This window comes from Amphiura filiformis, chromosome 13 (assembly GCF_039555335.1).
Source record: "Amphiura filiformis chromosome 13, Afil_fr2py, whole genome shotgun sequence".
In the NCBI taxonomy this organism is placed as follows: Eukaryota; Metazoa; Echinodermata; class Ophiuroidea; order Amphilepidida; family Amphiuridae; genus Amphiura; species Amphiura filiformis.
The window spans coordinates 44,083,278-44,103,469 of record NC_092640.1 but is presented as its reverse complement, the minus strand read 5'-3'; the positions used below and the strand labels follow the sequence as shown (position 1 = coordinate 44,103,469).

The 20,192-nt window shown below is 38.0% G+C and overlaps 1 protein-coding gene across 1 annotated transcript; it reads right to left on the bottom strand.

The window, feature by feature from the left end:
- Nucleotides 1–1,453: 1,453 nt before the first annotated feature.
- LOC140167689 (histamine N-methyltransferase-like) lies at nt 1,454–6,137 on the bottom strand. Its single transcript, XM_072190987.1, has 3 exons — nt 5,984–6,137; nt 2,568–2,894; nt 1,454–1,857 (listed from the first exon to the last, which is right to left on the bottom strand). Exons 1-3 carry the CDS (start codon nt 6,135–6,137, stop codon nt 1,454–1,456), a joined length of 885 nt encoding a protein of 294 aa, XP_072047088.1.
- Between the last annotated feature and the right edge of the window lie 14,055 nt (nt 6,138–20,192).

The following is a 20,192-nucleotide window of genomic DNA, read 5'->3' as shown; positions in this document are numbered from 1 at the left end:
GGGATGGTCATATCTAAACATCCTCGTCCTGACAACTCTTTCAGAGGATGGCGACTTTAGACACAGCGGTTCTCGGCAAAGAGAAATTTAAAATCTGGTGTGGACGGTTTTGGGGTGTTTGCAGAAAATTAAAAAAAGGCGATACAACTCTTTCAGAGGATGGCGACTTAAACATAACGGTTCTCGGCAAAGAGAAGTGATGTTTGGTTGGGCGGTTTTGGGGAAGGGGTATTTTGTCCGTGACTACAACATATCTAAACATCCTCGTCCTGACAACTCTTTCAGAGGATGGCGACTTTAGAAACAGCGGTTCTCGGCAAAGAGAAATTTAAAATCTGGTGTGGACGGTTTTTGGGTTGGGGCGGTTTTCAGAAAAAAAAGCAATGATGTTTAGGAAAGGTGTTCGTGGATAAAATAAGGAGTCAATTATATACTCATTTACTGTTTCATATAATTAGGGAGCCAATATATACTCAGCGGCTCTCGGCAAAGAGAAATTTAAAATCTGGTGTGGACGGTTTTGGGGTGTTTGCAGAAAATTAAAAAAGGTGTTCGTGGGAGCCAATAGATACTCATTTACTGTTTCATAAAATTAAATTGTGGGGTTGAAAACTAAATCTGGTTTAGGGAGGTTTTAGAAAAACGCAAAATCGCGTGAATAGCACAGGCTTGAGGTACCGTAGGTGATGTACAAAAACACAAAATCGCGTGAATAGTTCATGCTTGAGGTAGGTGATGGAATCAGCGAGATGAGCAAAATCGCGTGAATATATAGCACAAGCTTGAGGTACTGTAGGTGATGTACAAAAACGCAAAATCGCGTGAATAGCACAAGCTTGAGGTACGGTAGTACAAAAACGCAAAATCGCGTGAATAGCACAAGCTTGAGGTACCGTACGGAAGGTGATGTACAAAAACGCAAAATCGCGTGAATTACTGTTCTGTTTATTCTGTGCTCTTATGCCAAGAATCACGCTTTCACATTAACTTGTGCTATTTTGCGTTATTCTGTGCTCTTATGACAAGAATCACGCTTTCACATTAACTTGTGCTACTTTGCGCTATTCTGTGCTCTTATGACAAGAATCACGCTTTCACATTAACTTGGGCTACTTTGCGCTATTCTGTGCTCTTATGACAAGAATCACGCTTTCACATTAACTTGTGCTACTTTGTGCTATTCTGTGCTCTTATGACAAGAATCACGCTTTCACATTAACTTGTGCTACTTTGCGCTATTCTGTGCTCTTATGACAAGAATCACGCTTTCACATTAACTTGTGCTACTTTGCGCGATTGTTGCTATTGTCAGATTTAGCGCCTTCATGAGAATTATTGGGGGAAAATGTGTACAAGCCAACCATATAGGCTGGACAAACAAGATACTCAGCATAGTAGATTTTAAAAATGTAGTTCCTTAAAAGGAACTACATTTTGTTGTTTTTATTTTATTTTATTTTGTGATCAGGAGAATATCACTAACAGTATCAAAGTAGCAGAGTTCTTCATCACTTTGATGACTTTTTCTGACACTCATATGATCTTTAACAAAGTCCATCACTTGGCTATGGACAATAGTCGGCACTGATGCTTTGAAATCAATGGTTTGAGTAAGAATATCAAACAGTATATTCCTTTTTGCTGTGTCGACTCCGGTAAAACATGCCGTTATATCCAAGGAGTCTGTATGTTCTGATTGAGTGTAGGCAATCTGGTGTTTATCAAGGACGGATTTTACGTCTGCGGAGTTGATTAAACGGTTTGATTTCGTCATTGATGGATCATTGGTTGCTGAATTCTGCTCCCATGTTGCGAGATTTGGAAAGGTATGCAACAATTTCCCGAGACCTGTGTGATCTGCATGAATGAAAATGAAGTGTGTTAGAAGAAATTGATCATGTAGACATTGTATCATTATCATCACAATATGTCATTTGTCAGAGTCTGACAAAGTGGCATCTCAAAATCTATTGCGACCATCTGACGCCAAATATTTTTATATTATTTAGCCCCCCTCCCCCCAACCAATATTAGGACGGCGACATATGGGTAATTTTCAACCAAACCACCTGGAGTATAATCAACCTGCGACAATCATTGGACCCTGGTTATGGTATAGATGGATAGTGGGTGACTGCATGGCTGTCTGCACAGAAACAATGACGTGGCAAGCAGTGCAGCTGCACCCACTTTTCACCCAATTTCTGTGAGGAGGGGCAATTCAGTCCCCCTGCTACACCAATGATTTGATGTTATATGTGACCGTACAGCACGAATGAGCCGTAAATGTCCTCAATTGTATTCTGACTTACAGTGTAAAATGGGCATGAAGGTCATATTCATAGGTATTTCAATTTGGTGCTACGTGTATCTCATTAAATGAGGTACACGTAGCACCAAATTGAGGTACCTATGAATACGACCTTCATGCCCATTTTACACTGTAACTCAGAATACAATTGAGGACATTTACGGCTCATTCGTGCTGTACGGTCACATATTATCTGCACATTTATGAATATTAATGAGCTTATTTGCATATTTTGACTGACATTTTGATATCCTACCTGTCATTAGTACCACAAGTATTACTCCTCCTGGTGCTAGTATGTCATATAATTCCCTGATTGTTTCCTCTAAATTCGAGTCCCCCACATAATAAATGGAATAAACCATGCTAATGAAGTGATACGTCTTCCTTACTCCATGCACTTGAACATAGTCTTGGTAGGTTTGGTTGTGCCACTCAAATTCAATTCCTGGCAATTCACTGCTTTTCTGAAGTACGGTTTCTTGATATTGAAGGAACATTTCTTTGTTTGGTTCAATGACAGTTGTAGATAATTTGGCGAATTTGGTTTTCAATTTTTTCAGCTGCAAAATTTCTTGTTCGCCTGTGGGAAAACAACATGAAAATAAAAAAAAATCTATTTAAATAACATTCTTGGCTGAGGGGCCGTGCAATAATTATGTGTACCAGATGGAGTGTGTGTTGACTTAGTGATGAATCACGAAAATGGCCATTTTGAGATAATCGTATTTGAAGTTGGAATTGGAACCCAACAAAGGAAATCGGTTGGGCTGTGAATTTTGGTCCAGGACGGTGTTCCATGTCAGTGCATTTTGCTGTTGTGTCAGTTGGACAACTGCTTGATTACTGACATGTGTTTAGAGTAGAGTATTGAAGTAATCCTGTGTGCAATTTTTGTTCATTTTTATGGAGAGGATTTTAAGATATGACCTTGTGAAAAATTATGTTTCTTTTTGAGGCCAGTTTAGGTATTGTGCTTCTTTGAGTGTTGAAATGAAACATCTTCATAGAACGACATATCTCATGTACCACAATTCGCCAGCGAAGTGGTTACGTAACTCCCTGGTAACTGGATCACGCACCTTTCGGAATTGATAGTACATGCCATAGACTTTGTGTTGCGATCATTTCGATCGTGGTGTAGAACTCAAAAGCGTGATCCAGTTGACATGGTGATAATCGGATTACACGTAACACTTCGCTGGCGAATACATTCAGAAATTTTATCTTCTACATTCCGTACCCATTAAAATTTACTTTTAAGGTGCACCTTATGATTAATCCCTAAATCTAAACAATGAAAATTGATTTTCTGGAGTTCTGGAGCACCATGACTACTCCAACACACCATAATATAAATTGTCTACAGCCTGTCTCAAACAAAATTGTGCAAGTGAAAAGCCCTCTCTATGGCAATTAGAAAATACCGTTGTGACATAATGCTTACATCAACGTCAAGGTCTTAGCTCTCAGCTGCCGTTTGTTCTGTTCAATTTGCTTGTTTTAATCTCGAGATATGTTTAGTTAACAACGAAAGGGTAAAACCACAATTGTGCCACTTTTACTAGGGAAGATCAAGAGGACTGTACATGTAAATCAATGATAGCATCAAGTTTATCAAGAGTTCCTTCGTGAAATCAAAAGAACGCATCAATTATACAACAATAAAAATAGTTTTTACTGTTTTATCATGATACAGGTATTATATGATTCTCTTTTTCCACTTAAAAGAAATTAAAAGAGAAATAGATATTTCACATTCTGCTGTAAAATTAAATACATGTGCATGTCAATGATTTTATCATGGTTAATACTGTTTACTTTCTCAAGACATGTTAAAAGACAAACAAATATTCTTAATATTGCAAACTTATAGGTTAATGAGCGCGTATTACTTGTTGGGAGAGAAATTTGACAAAATAATTCATGCACGCTGATGTTGATACATCGTATGTACGAGCCCCGAAGGGGAGTGCATTAGACGCATCAACATCAGCTATCATTGATTTACATGTGCAGCCCTCTTCCCTAGTAAAAGTGGCACAATTGTGATTTTACCCTTTTGTTGTTAACTAAACATATCTCAAGATTAAAACAAGCAAATTGAACAGAACAAACGGCATTTGAGAGCTAAGACATCGCCCATGATGTTGATGTAAGCATCATGTCACAACGGTATTTTCTAATTGCCATAGAGGGCGCTTTTCACTTGCACAATTTTTTTTGAGACAGGCTGTATAATGTCTTATCATGTGATGCAAGCACAGCAAGTAGGAAATGCAGCTGTAGCTTTTTAAGGCGTAATATCTAAAAGGTGCTCCAAGAAATATGTGCTAAAAATAGCTTTCCCTGTAGCCCCCCCACTCACACACCCCCCCACAATAATGTGTTGTGCGTTATGTATTTGCTCAGTGAGTTCCCATGTACGACAATCAACATGGTGGTTAAGTAACATAGTTCCTTACCCCCACTTAAAGTCATAATGTACGATCTTATAATATGAATTTGGTTAATTTTTTTCAAACCTGATTTTTTTGGCATATTTGTAATGTTTACACATATCACAACTTGCACCTAAATGGAATCAGCCAAATTTGTTGTGTTTGTAGGTAAACAGAGCAAAGTTCGACGTAAAGTCATAAGTTCAAGAAATTATGACTTTATGTCCGCCCATAGAACTGCGTGTTAAACGGCCAAAATAACAAGCAGTGTTTCTTTCACGTTACCTCGTTATTTCAGCTCAAAATGGACAGAAACCATTCCCGATCATTATTACTAGTATTATTTCAGCATTTTGAGTATATAATGACATATTTAAAATTTGAATGAAATCGTACATTAAGCCTAGTATTATTTCAGCATTTTGAGTATATAATGACATATTTAAAATTTGAAAGGAAATCGTACATTAAGCCTTTAAACATTTTTCCACTGTGGGCTACTCAATTCATTTTTCACACATCTTCGATCGGGATTTCAATTACAATAATATCAATAATAAAATTAGATGAATTTTTTGTTTTAGGGACCGTTCACAAACACTTGTTAGGGGGCCTGATGCAAAAGGGGGGGCCTGAAAAAATGACCACACATTTTCATGTCAAAAAGGGGGGGGGGCTGAAATATTTGAGGTCTGTAATGGGGGCCCCCGAAAAGTTTTCGCGATGATTTTTTTTGCATTAGCCCCCCCTTACAAGTGTTTGTGAACGGTCCCTTATATTGAGCGGAAATGCATGCATTTTTGTCGAACATTTTACAACAAGGGCGCCCTGGCTTCAAATTAGCATTATGCACCATTAGGCCAATTTCTATGAATATAACTGAGGAAGGCATGAACAATGGCGTAGCATCATAGGGGCATGGGTGGTTGAAAATTTAGCAAATCCCATGGGAAAATTGCCGAAAACGGATTGTGCCCACCCCATCAGGCCCGATGCCCCCCCATAATGATCGGTGCAATGTTTTTGACTCCTTCAGAGGAAAAAATCACAATTGAAAGGGTCAAAAAAATTTGAAAATACCCCTTCAGCAAAATGCTTAGAGAAAATCCTGGTCCTCACGATAGGATGACTCGTGCTACGCCACTGAGCATGGCAACTAGGGGTAGGTGGTCACCCTCCTTTTGCAAGGTCTGATTTACAGACAAGAAGCTAGAGGATAATCAGGAAGTACCTTCTGCACTGCCAATGCCCAGCACACGGAGTGGTTGATTTACACCAATATTATCACCAAGCCCATCATACAAAATCTTCACAACTTTTGATTCAAAATCTTCCTCTATCCACTCTCTTACATGTTCCTGCACATCTGAATTCTCCAAATACATATTATAAGCCTCCCACCAACGGTCCTTGTTGCAAGATATTGGTAAAGACATTTATCTGGAAGTGTATGTTACCCTGACTGTTACTAAATTCGAATGGAAGATGAACAGGAATGTGCTAATGTATACGTGTGTCACGCCAGAGAATATGATAAAAGAGGAGGTCGCTCACTACCCACATCAAATAAATAATATGTGCATCCGCCTATTGATGGAAACAATGATCTAATCCGATTGATCAACTAATACGATAAGTGGCTTTGTGAGTCACGACGACTGTCTAGCTCTAAACGGCGCATGCCCGGATATCAATTTGTTACGTCAGTTGACCGCCAAATATAATTTCTGTATTGTTTGGCATGACCGGCTGGTAAGTTTGACCCGAGATCCCTGTAAAAAAAGACCCTCATTTTGGATTCAAATAGCATTTTTGGACACGTTTGGACACAAAACGGGAGTATTATGGAGAAACTGACACGAGTTTGAATTACTGATTACACGAGTTTTATGTTTCCGTAAACTGCCACAAATATTCAAATGGTTATCATTTAAATTTCTTTTCCTTTGACCTTTATAATATAAAGGTCAAAGGAAATTTTCCAGTAAAATTAATGTAAATTATATTAATTTTACTGGAAAATTAATTATACTTGACTTTCCATAACTTAACCAAACTTTTGATTTTTTTAATGAGAGTTGGGATATATACAACGCTTTTTCACTCGTTTAAAAATCATGGTCACCCTGGTTAGGAAAAAAAAAGCATGATTTGACTGCGAAATTGGGAATTTAAAGTCCCGCTCACACTATGACGGCAGATAACCAACGAAAGGTGACGAACGTGAAAATCACAAAATGTTGGCGGCAAAGCGACGGCAAAAGAGCAAAAGCTGACGAGTGGGAAAGACCTTCAGCGACAACACGACGGCAAGGGACGAAAGGCTGCGGCAGGAAACGGACACTAGCGACCAAAACCGGACGTTCTTTGGGCGGCGAGTGGCGATGTCTCGACGGAGCCCGACAACAAGCAACGAGGTCAGGCGGCTGGCAGCGGATTTGCTGGCGGCAAGGAACGGCCGCTGACGGTGGATTGCGGCAACGATGACGTGAATCAGCGGCCGACATCAAAGCCTGTGTGTGTGCGGGTCGTATAGTCCACTTTGGCGTTCAAACTCTTTACAACTATTTCCCAGCCAAAAATTTGGAGGGTGTACATTCTGGAATTAGGATATATATCTACACCAAAAAGCTATGGGAATTCCCAATTTTGTACATTCCGAAGTGCATTTGGACGGGAAATGGGATGTTCTTTCGACATTTCATGACAGGAATTCTCAAGCAATATTGAGAGTGAAAGGTGTGGGAAATTATAATGTCATCTTTGGGGTGTGTGGAAAATTTCTGGAATAGCCCATTATACGCCTTATCTCATGCGCCGACTCTGAATACCATGAATACAGATCATCGATATTTGAATCCGTGGAAAAAGTGTGAAAATGACGGAGTTTCGTAAAATTCTTATATTTCACAAACGGTGTGGTCAATTGTCAAAATTCAAAAAGAATGTGATAACTGATTTATTCCTCAACTACACCAATTATTTAGTGATGTTAGGTCATGGCGTTAAAATACCCAAACAATTAAGTTTCTGACGATACAGTTCTTTCAAGGACAACCTGTACAATGCCTCATTTCAAATATATAGTTTTAGTTTTGGTTTTGGTTTTGGTCACGTGGTTTCCTATTGTCCTGCCTAACCACTTGAATCACAAGATATCGAACTCTTTGTTTCTACCTTTTGTTTAAAACTAAACATTTGTGACAGGTAGTTTCGGTTTTGGTTTCAGTTTCTTATAAGTGGTGTGACGAATAAAATTACAGGATTTTCGAGTTACCTGATCTAAGTATACAAAAGAAATGTTTAAATTTCGCAGTGCAATATTCACGAGCAGAGAAGTCGAACAAAACAGTCTACATTTGAAAGCATTGATTTAGTTTGAAAGCATTGGCTTGAGACTACGAAATAGCCTAAGCTGATTTCACTGTGAAAATATATAGACCATCGAAATATTTGCATTCGACATTACAAAAGGGCCACTACTGTAATTGTATAGGTACTATAAACAAAATCGATTCATGTCCTTAATCCCATGTACCAGAATCGATGGAAGGCCATTATATGACCTCTAATAACCTAATGACTTTTACTGAAGTAATTTTTACTGCAAAAAGTAGAAGATAGAGGGGAGAAGATTGGTGGGTGTGTGTGTGGGGGGGTTGGAGGGCAAGGGGATATGGGCCGGGGAGAGAGAAACATATGCGAGAGAGAGCATTGGAAGTGAAAGAGAAGGGGAGGAGAGCTCGAGATGAAGATATCGAATGTAGGGGAGGAGGAGGGGAAAGGGGTAATTTAGGAAAGAGGTGGTTATATAGGGAGGGAGCCCCTCTTAAAGAGGTATGGGTTGTGCTTCCGGGGATAATAAACTAATTCATAATCAAATCATCTCCATGCATCGTTTATGTTTCATACAAACAAACAAATTCCCCACCCCACCCCATCCTTCAGTATACGCGCATGTATATGATTTCTAGGCCTAGAACTCGTGAGTGTAATATGCCACCTACCTTCGACAGAGAGCATCAACTGTCGTCCGCAGGATAGATTTCCGATATCAATCATGATAATAATTATGTTAGCACAATAGGCTATTGTATACTTCTGGTTATATACCCTATACTGTGTCCTCCCAGCATAATAGTGTTATGATTGCAGATCAGATCAGCTCTACTTTTTAATCCCTTGATTTTTGGTTTCTGAACAAAGAGAAACCAAAACTATATATTTGAAATGAGGACTGCCTCATTTCAAATGTTTAGTTTTAGTTTTGGTTTTGGTTTTGGTCACGTGGTTTCCTATTGTCCTGCCTAACCACTTGAATCATAAGATATCGAACTCATTGTTTCTACCTTTTGTTTAAAACCGAACAGTTGTGTCAGTCAGTTTCGGTTTTGGTTTCAGTTTCTTATACGTGGTGTGAATCGTAAAATTATTTGATTTGAAGTTACCTAGTCTAAGTATACAAAAGAAATGTTTAAATTTCGCAGTGCAATATTCACGAGGAGAGAAATCGAGCATGGTAATCTACATTGAAAGACGTGGTTTACAAAACCGAATAAGCCTAGGCTAATTCACCTGTGAAAAAATATAGACCATCGAAATATTTGCATTCGACATTACAAAAGGGCCACTATTGTAATACCACTTGACATGTGACGTCATTGCCCGGCAGTATGCGCACGCATTATGGCACTTTCCATTGTTCTTTGCCCTGCAGTGTGCGTGCGCATCGTAGTTTGCTCAGGGCATGTGTATTTTAAATCTCCCACCACATTTCATATAGCACAAGAAAGCCATTGAACAGTGAAGCGGTTCGTTCGAGCATATCGAAAGACCAATCCCTCGCCTTTGTTGATAAACATTCATGTCAAGTGGTCTATAGGTGCTATAAACAAAATCGATTCATGTCCTTAATCCCATATACCAGAATCGATGGAAGGCCATTATATGACCTCTAATAACCTAATAACCTAACCTGCCTAATGACTTTTACTGAAGCAATTTTTACTGCAAAAAGTAGAAGATAGAGGGGAGAAGAGATTGTGTGGTGTGTGTGTGGGGGGGGGTGGTTGGAGGGCAAGGGGGATATGGGCCGGGAGAGAGAGAAACATGAGAGATCGAGAGAGCATTGGAAGTGAAAGAGAAGGGGGGAGGAGAGCTCGAGATGAAGATATCAAATATAGGGGTGGAGGAGGGTGAAAGGGGTAATTTAGGGAAGAGGTGGTTATATAGGGAGGGGAGCCCCCTCTTAAAGAGGTATGGGTTGTGCTTCCCGGGGATAATAAACTAATTTATAATCAAATCATCTCCATGCATCGTTTATGTTTCATACAAACAAACAAATCCCCCCCCGGCCCATCCTTCAATATACGCGCATGTCTATGATTTCTAGGCCTAGAACTCGTGAGTGTAATATGCCACCTGCCTTCGACAGAGAGCATCAACTGTCGTCCGCGGGATAGATTTCCGATATCAATCATGATAATAATTATTATGTTAGCACAATAGGCTATTGTATACTGTGTCCTCCCAGCATAATAGTGTTACGATTGCAGACCAGATCAGCTCTACTTTTTAATCCCTTGATTTTTGGTTTCTGAACAAAGAGAAACCAAAACTAAAGATTTGAAATGAGGGAATGTGTATACTGTTAGGGAGTGTTCATCAAATACTAGTACTTGAGGAAAGCTGGTCTTCGTGTGGATTTATTACTTTTGCTGCAAAGTCACTTTGAATACGACATTAGTCCATTAATTGATTTCATAAATAATACTGATCAACCAAGCATTGATGGTCAATTGAAAGATCCAAAAACTAATTTGGTTCTATTGCCTATCTCTATTTCTTACTTTAGCTACCGCACCATGATAGCTGAACCGTGGGGCTTCAGCAATGGCTTGTGGTATTCCACTGTCACCGGGGGAGTCATACCTTCTTGGGATTTTCGAGATATGTAAAAGGACCCAAAATAGAAATATTGACCCGAGTCTTATGAGGAGTGTCCCCCCAGTAGGAATTATTATATTCTTTACTTTTTCTCTTTCATTTTAACACCACTTGGGGTCAGACCTTCTTGGCGTTGACCCAGGTCTCATGCGGAGTGTCACCACATCTGGGGAAATTATTATTATATTCTTTCCTTTTTCTCTTTCATTTGACACCACTCGGGGCAGGAAGGGGCTCATTCTTTGGATTTCGAAAAGGACCCAAAATAGAAACATTGTCTCGGGTCTTATGCGGAATGTCACCCCCGGTGGGGGAAATAATTTTAATACATTCTTTACTTCCTTGTCTTTCATTTAACGCCACTCAGTGGATCATACCTTCTTGTCATTTCAAGATATGAAAAGGACCCAAAATATGAATATTTACCCAGCTCTTATGAGGAGTGTTACCCCCAGTAGATTTTTATTCTATTCTTTACTTTGTTCGCTTTCATTTGACACCGCTCGGGGTCATACCTTTGTGACATTCCGAGATATGCCCATTTCAGACCAAAAGGTTAGTGAGGAAGTAAGTAAGCAAGTAAGCAAATAACATAGACCTATACAGGCTGATACCATTTCATGGTTCAACAAAAATACCTTACTAATGATATTCTTATTTTAGTATAATATTGTTGTATAATCAGATAATAAAATGGCAAAAGGTCTGGTTTTTCTGTACAAAAAAGCCAAATTTGGCCAAAAATATGCCCCAGAATATATAAATATACAACAAATCATGAACTTTCTGTGAAATTTGTCTAAAGTATAAGCTCCAAAATCAATTACAGAGGGTTAAAGGCTACAGACCTGATCGTAAGGACATCTTGATGTTGTTTCTAAGAATATTTTACACATGATTAGTATATTGCAAAGAGTAAACATGTCAACAAATGGCTCCTTGGACCATGCATCATTCTGTGATGTTACTTCTTTTTCTGACATAACTACATGTAAATAGCTACATAATATATATAGACTTTGAAAGTGCATAATAACTCGAGTTTTGTTGTCCTTTTTTGAACCCAGCTACAGCTCAATGAAAGTACACACCTGGTTCACTAATATGCAGTAAAATGGTATTATGTTTAAAAAATGTTAATCAGAATGCAAAAATGAACAAAACACTACAAAGTTGCATAAAATGCACATGCCAACCATTTAAATTACAATCGCTGTAAAATTATAATCAGACTGTTTGGGTTTATTTCGAAGGCTATATTTTCATTTAAAATGTAAATCCATTTAATTGAATTGTAGTTTTTTTACCTACAATCCTGGACAAAATAGACTTCTCCGTAGTCCACTTGCCCATTGTGCATACTCTGGCTATTGAATAAAAGCTTAAAACTCTGAATTAATTAATTTGTGCACAATTGGTAGATTTTCACATCTGATCTTTTTAGTCACCGTACTCCCTCTGTTTGTTGGCTTCCCAAGTGGACTACTGACTTTGGATTGCGGTTAACATGTTTAACACGGTTGTCTATAGATGTGATTGTCGGATTTCTGGCCTACTAAAATTGGCCATGATGTAATACATCTTTAAATGGATCTGGCTTGTGATTGGTCGTCCAGATCTCGTTATGGTTTAAATCCTCCGAGCACGTGCAGTATCATTGATAACAACATCGTACACAACTACGCGTCTTGTACCGTACAGGCTTTGTGAGTGCGGTTAACTTGGATTGATAAACAAGTATGATTGACAGTGTGTGTTAGGGACTAAGTCCCCGGTCAAAGTCCAGTTAAAAATGTAATGTCCATAGTCGATTTTTAACTCGATTTAATAACCTGGTAGATTTTAAAATTAGAATTGTTCAGTATTGAAGTGCCATTATAATTATGCCATTATAATATGTTGCATTCAATAATATAAGCCTACGTATAGTTTACTGTAACTGTGACTAATATAATTATAATAAACTTTTTCATAACCATTTATTAGTATTTTGATGTCATAGATATAAGTATAATTTCGAGTTCAACTGAATGCGTTCATCATGATTAATAACACATTTTCATTTATCAAAAATCGACTGTGGCATAGTCTATGGACAAAATTTTGCAATGAAATTAGTCCGGTATTGCAAATGAGACCCCGTTCCCCCAATCAATGTTGAATCCTGACATTTTGTTCATGTGCGCTCAGTAGTACTCAACATTGATTGGTGGAGCAGGGGGGGGGCATTGGGGGTGAGGGTAATGTTTATAATTTACACTAAAGAAAGCGCCATTTCACCACTCTAAAAATATCGAAAATTTTTCATTCCAACCTATTTTGTCTAGCATTGTATTTGAAAACTTGAAAAAAAAATCATCTAATTTTGTTTTTTTTTGGCAATAAAATGAAAAGTAAATAAGATATGGACCTACAATTTGGAGGCTAAGCAGCTCTTATCATAGCTAATAATAGCTAATCTGTCAGATTTAGGGACTGGTCACTAAAATTCATAATACCCTATTTTTGGCCCCGTTTAGAAACACAATTGATCACTTTAAATGCCAAAAAATTAAGTCTACAGATATTATTTAGATCAACCAAAATCTGAAATCTATTAGTAAATACTGTAGAAAAAAATCGTGATCAAAATAAAAAACGACCACGTAGGATTCGAACCCGCGCGGTCACATTTGTCCGTTTAATTGGTAGGCGCTCTACCAATGGAGCTATTTAATGTAACTCGGTTTGTTTGCTATAATTTAGACCATATCAATATATAAATTTTAAGTTTACGTCTTGGAGACTTTATTCCTTGTTTTTAGATTTTAAAAATATTGGCAATAGGAAAATCAAATCGGTATTCAATAGTATTCTGAATAAATGACTCTATTTTGTGTATGCAAAGGTAGATATAGAAAGGACTGTAGTACTGTCGCTTGTGTGCTTGCACGGTTCATTTATTACAGTCATTATTGACATTTGCATACATAGGGTCTTTTTATCTTTTCAGTTTCCGTAAGTCTTTTGTTCAGATACGAAAACGCAAGGGATTCAGTAAGTTACTGTAATTTGACTTCATTGTTAACTCTGAATAGAGAAGATGTAGTACCAATCAGGTTATTTCAATACAGGTGATTGCTTATGTCAATAAAACCGCGAGAAAAGATTATGTTAACACCAGTGTTTTTAATGGCCTAGCGCCCTCTCTCTTTAACATTGGTAAATTTATATACATTAATTTCACAAAATGCATGCCAATCCGAATAACAAAATCCACTTTTTTCTGTAAAAACGTTGCAAATAAGCCCTATAATCACAAAAGGTCCGCTTATGAGCCTGTCGAACCCCAAAGCACTTGTGCATGGCCACAGTGTCGCCCTTCCATCAATGTCTATCTCCCTATTTTGTTCCTCCTGCCCCCTCCCCCCCCCCCCATGATCAGTCTCCCCACTCCCTCCCCGTCCCCCGGTCCCTACTCTCTCCTCTCGAGTTCTTCTCTTTCTAGTCTTTCCGTCTCTCCTCTCCTCTCTTTCTTCCTCACCCTCCCACTCTCGCTTGTTCAGTCTCAACTTAAGTATCTCCCTCCCCCTCATGAAATGTATCAGTATGATCCATGACTGAAAATAAGCTCTGCAAAAATAAACATTTAAAATAAACCCGAGTCTTGCATATAGGCCCAACCAATTATCGGATTAGCTTGTCATGAATAGAATACATTATCTTTGCTCCAATGCAAATTCTTTTGTATTGCATTTCAATATAAAACATGATTACCAAATCACCACTTGTACGCGCCTCATTGGGAGATATTTGACTATTTTAGACGCTCGTTTCATCGCCAATATGAAAGACTCATTGCTTATAACTTGGCAACATGGTTAGTATATATTTCAATGCAAGACTTTTTTTGCGAGTCACTTACGTCTAGGCGTAAGTGCATATACCTAAACACAAGTCAATTGAAGCCGTACAATTTACCGCGAATTTAGGACCGTAAAATTTAGACTCTTCTTTTGTCTAGATTGGCACCCAACCGCACATCTCAAGGTTTTATGTAAAAAATCAATATAACTTACCAAAACGAAAACTGAAATTCACGAGCTTCAAATTTTTAGTAACTAACAAAAGGCTAGAATAAAAGATTGGTCATACCTGGGAGACTACCACTTCAGAATAACAATGACTTACAAAAACTATTACGGATACGGAAACAGAAACTGAAAAGATAAAACGACGGTATGGGTCTTTTTATCTTTTCAGTTTCCGTAAGTCTTTTGTTCAGATACGAAAACGCAAGGGATTCAGTAAGTTACTGTAATCTGATTTCATTGTTAACTCTGAAGTACCAATCAACTTATTTCAATACAGGTGATTGCTTATGTCAATAAAACCGGGAGAGAAAAGATAATATTAACACCAGTGTTTTTAGCGCCCTCTTGGTAAATTGATCTACATCAATTTGACAAAATGCATGCCAATCCGAATGACAAAGTCCACTTTTTTCTGTAAAAACGTTGCAAATAAGCCCTAAAATCACAAAAGGTCCGCTTATGAACCTGTCGACCCCCAAAGCACTTGTGCATGACCACAGTGTCCCCCTCCCCCCAATTTCTCCCTCCTTTTTTTCTTCCCCCCCCCCCCCCCCCCCCCCCCACGATCAGTCTCCCCACTCCCTCCCCAGTCCCTTCTCTCTCCTCTCGAGTTCTTCTCTTTCTAGTCTGTCAGTCTCTCCCTCTCCTCTCTTTCTTCCTCACCCCTCCCACTCTCACTTGTTCAGTTTCAAGTATTTCCCTCCAACCCTCCCTCCCTCCCTCTCCATCCGTTGCGAAATTTATCAGTATGATCCATGACTGAAAATAAGCTCTGCAAAAATAACATTAATCAATATAACTTACCAAAACGAAAACTGAAATTCACGAGCTTCAAATTTTCAGTAACTAACAAAAGGCTAGAATAAAAGATTGGTCACACCTGGGAGACTTCCACTTCAGAATAACAATAACAAAGGAACACTTGAGGTTTTGACTTTTAAAACCTACATTTTGGTCAAACAATGTGCTTGGATGGGTAGTTTTCAACAAATTGTCCACATTCGCCTTGCTATAACATTGAATTGCGTTATCTGTTGACCTAGTGACGGAAAGAGTTTTAAGGGGGAAGTGTTAGCTTTCGTTTGATATAAAAAAAAATCGGATTGGATGAAGGGAACATTTGAGGTTTCGACAAACACCAATCAAAGAGGGCTATTTTTCAGCTAGAAGCCCCACAGCTCTTACATTGCTATGCACTCAACCGTGTAGTGTAATCAAAGACTGTGCGGAGAAAAGTCACTGCTTGCTTGAGAGTTCTTGGACGAAAATGTGTGCTCAGGTGTATCGAGGTGGAAACTGCCCGCATGATGGTTTATAAGAGAATCGTTTTTATATAGAAACCTTTCCATATGCAAAGATGCGTTCAACGGTATGCAGACACAATAAAGATTTTAATACTATGTCTCTATTCTGTTTATAGGCTTGCATACCGTGTGTTTATCTATTTCTGTCAAGTTTTGGAATCTAATTTGTGAAGAACAGGTCTGAATACCGTGGTTCTCTACTCAATAAGCCAATTATTATTACATAAAACAAGTGGATTAGTTTTAAACACTTTTTATTCGTTGATAAAGAATCTATAGTACAAAGGTGTACGTAGAATTATAACACTTCAACAGCTCAGTAGATAAGGCGACTGGCAGTTATCGAAAGGGCTTGGGTTCAATTCCCGGCGATTTGTTTTTTAATTATTATTATTTGCCTATGAATAAAATTAAATTGAATGCTTAATTTTTGTACTGAACATTTGAATTTATTTTCATTTCTACATGTATATTTTTCCAAATAAGAAAACAAAAACCAATAACACATACACATACAGGGTGTCCCAAAAAAGAGGCCCCTCATTGCGCCCTCTTTTTCTCCTATTTCTGAAAAGTTGCTCAAATATATTTTGGTATGTAAAGAAACCTTGAGTCGTTAGCTTTAATAAACCAAAACAATTATGGGGATACGCATCCTGCACAAGAACAAATAAACACCATGAATAATTATAAGTAAAGTAGGTAATGGGGACATTAGACCCAGCTTTAACCACCGTTTATCAGTGGGAGCTGGTAGCCTAATGGATAAGGCGTCCGTCTAGAGATCTGAAGGTCGGGGGTTCGATTCCCATGCCGGTACATTCCCTTGCTTTTTTTTCAAGTTGGGTTGTGTGCCGGTCGGGATTTGTGTTTATTTGTTGCCATGTGTAATTGTAACACTTTGGGTTGGTAAACTGCATGATGCAGTCATGTCTACAGTAGAATTCACCACGACCTTTGCAGAACTTAAACCCCATTAAAAGCTATTAAACCAAGATAACACTCATTGAAAACAGCTCAACTATGTTACATCAGATTTTCTCTGGTTAAATTCACACTACACATGTTTCTGTTTTACCTGTGCAATGAGCAATGAGCTGGTATTATAGTTTCAGTTGGGTGAACGATTATAAAGCAAACGCAAGGTAACAATACTGTGTGGGCCTTTGTAAATTTTGTTCATTTCGAACAATTCCTAAGAAAAAAACGAAGTTTTTGACTCACGTTTTAGTGACGTTTCACCACTACACTAGTGGCTTCATCAGACTGGCAAATCATCACATCTGACTGTTTCCTTTTATGGGTAACAGGAGGCACCGTAGAGGGCGTGATGAGTTGGTCAAAAATTTACAGTTGAAATCTACATTCCTAATGAACTTGTTCAAAGATGTGTGGGCCTTTGTTCACGAAATGAGACAATAGTGTGCATATTGTTAACCAGCATTCTTGAAAATGAGAAACATAATGGTTGAGGTCGTAACACGGTTTGGAAATAATTTCTTCATATTTTTGGTGTTATCTGTCGTTTACATATCCTTCCTAAAACACCAAAGTGCGAATATTTCCAAACACCTAAATTAGCTACAAATTTAGGACATGTTACAAAACTATATTTTCTAGAATTTCAGAAGAGTACTTTAAATATTGGCCGGTTATTTTTTACACAGTGCCGTTAACTAGGCAAAGTCCTATTACCTATAACATACACTAAAACACCAAAGTGCGAATATTTCCAAACATCTAAATTAGCTAAAAATATAGGACATGTTACAAAACTATATTTTCTAGAATTTCAGAAGAGTACTTTAAATATTGGCCGGTTATTTTTCACACAGTGACGTTAACTAGGCAATGTCCTATTACCTATAACATACACTAAAACACCAAAGTGCGAATATTTCCAAACATCTAAATTAGCTAAAAATTTAGGACATGTTACAAAACTATATTTTCTAAAATTTCAGAAGAGTACTTTAAATATTGGCCGGTTATTTTTCACACAGTGACGTTAACTAGGCAATTACCTATACTTCTAACATACACTATTTGTAGACGTCACGCGTCAATGCTGAGAGCACTGTGTATTGTGTATAGGAAAACGGACAGTAACTGCAGTATTGTTCATTCTTTCCGAAACAATTATATCAATCCGGGCTCACAATTTTTAAAGAAATGTACCCGTTTTTCACTCTGACCACGGAGAAGGTTTGGCTACTTCAAAGCTTGAAAAGGAGGAGTACACATACCAAGCATGAATATCAAACATTCCTCAATGATAACTGAGTGAGCCTTGTACAAAAATAGCCATCTGTCGACTAGAGTTCTGAGTGAATAGGATACAACCTTTGGTTATAGGGTCAAATTTGAGTTAAATCACATACATTGTGAGTTGCAAATAGATTTAGTTCACAAAAATATTAAAACTTGTTTTTCTCTAAATGGCATTTCTTGAATTAAAGGGGGTGGTAACCCTATTGGTTTTGGATATGGATTGTCTTTAACTTTATGCAGCTTTGTGAAAAAACGAGAGCATTGTCAGCGCATACTGCAGTTACTGTCCGTTTTCCTATACACAATACACAGTGCTCTCACCATTGACGCGTGACCTCTAAAATGATGTACGTTGGAAGAATGGGCACTTGCCTAGTTAACATCACTGTGTGAAAAATAACCAGCCAATATTTTAGCTATTCTCCAAACTTCTAGCAAATATATTTCTCTAACATGACCTAAAATTACAGCTAGGTTAGATGTTCAGAAATAGTCGCACTTTTGTAAAATATGAGTGAGGGCAAGGCATAGCTAGCCAACTCCCCGTGTTAATTGAATGGAGATTTGACCGAAAATATTGGTATCGGACCGCTCACTTCTGAAGGATGCCACAAAAAAACGGTACAAGCTACATTTTAACTATTCTAAATAGGTTCTAGAAAATATAGTTTTGTAACATGTCCTAAATTTTTAGCTAATTTAGATGTTTGGAGAGGGTCGCACTTTTGTGTTTTAGGAAGGATATGTAAACGACAGATAACACCAAAAATATGAAGAAATTATTTCCAAACCGTGTTAAGTCAACAATCATTATGTTGCTCATTTTGAAGAATGCTGGTTAACAAAAAGCAGGTCTTTGTCTCATTTCGTGAACAATGCTACACATACCATTGTTTCCTTTCGTTTCCTTTATAATCGGTTACCCAACTGAAACTATAATATCAGCTTTATTGCGATGTCGCACATTGAAAACAGACACTTGTGCACAACCAGAGAAGATCTGATTTAATCAGTTGAGCTGCTTCAATGAGTGTTATCTTGGTTTAATAGCTTTTAATGGGGTTTAAGTCCTGCAAAGGTCGAGATGAATTCTACTGTAGACATGACTGCATCATGGTAAATGTGAATAGGCTTAAATAGCAAAATTTGCAACCCAATACCAGGCGGCTGACACTGAAAAATTTGCATGGAAAAATGACCCGTCTCCTCCGCAGCCAATTTGGTTCCGCTCCATCGAAATCAAGCCGGTCACGGAGGAGACTACCCTCCTTTGTGTTTGTTCATTTGTGTATGGAGAGCCCTTTTGGAGTCCGGAATGACTTAGGCTACGCTCTCAGCTAGAGTCCGACGCTGCATTGCACTAGAAATACCTTTTCTGTGAAATCGCTATAGAGCCAACCGGGAGCACGTATTCGTTTTGAAAATATAGCATTAAAATTAGTATCACCCTTGTGGCCACCGTGCAGTGGAAAACCTTAATTCTTTCATTAAAAGGAAATGAAAATTAAAAAAACACGGATCTACTTGTGCACCAATAAAATTGGCACAGCAATTTGTCTCAAATATGAATGAATTTTAAGAAACATACGGGGTATGATGAACATTGACCTGACGCCATGATAGTAGGATCTATTAGTCGTTTTATATACAATGTATATACCGTATTGTCATAATACCAATATTTGTCATTATATATAATGAGTAATATCTAGCAACGTAAATGTGCAGTTCATATGCACAAACGAATACTGATCTTTATGATATTCAGGTTTTTGTACATCACATATAACATGTCACATAGGAGGTCATACGTGTTGACCTTCAAATATTATATTTGTTCATCTGT

Excerpts from the sequence above, each read along its gene's own strand:
- LOC140167689 (XM_072190987.1), bottom strand. The coding sequence starts at position 6,137 with ATGTATTTGGAGAATTCAGATGTGCAGGAACATGTAAGAGAGTGGATA. Across the intron at positions 2,895-5,983 it reads GGGCATTGGCAGTGCAGAAG|GCGAACAAGAAATTTTGCAG; the intron begins GTACTTCCTGAT and ends GTTTTCCCACAG. Across the intron at positions 1,858-2,567 it reads ACTTGTGGTACTAATGACAG|ATCACACAGGTCTCGGGAAA; the intron begins GTAGGATATCAA and ends TCATTCATGCAG.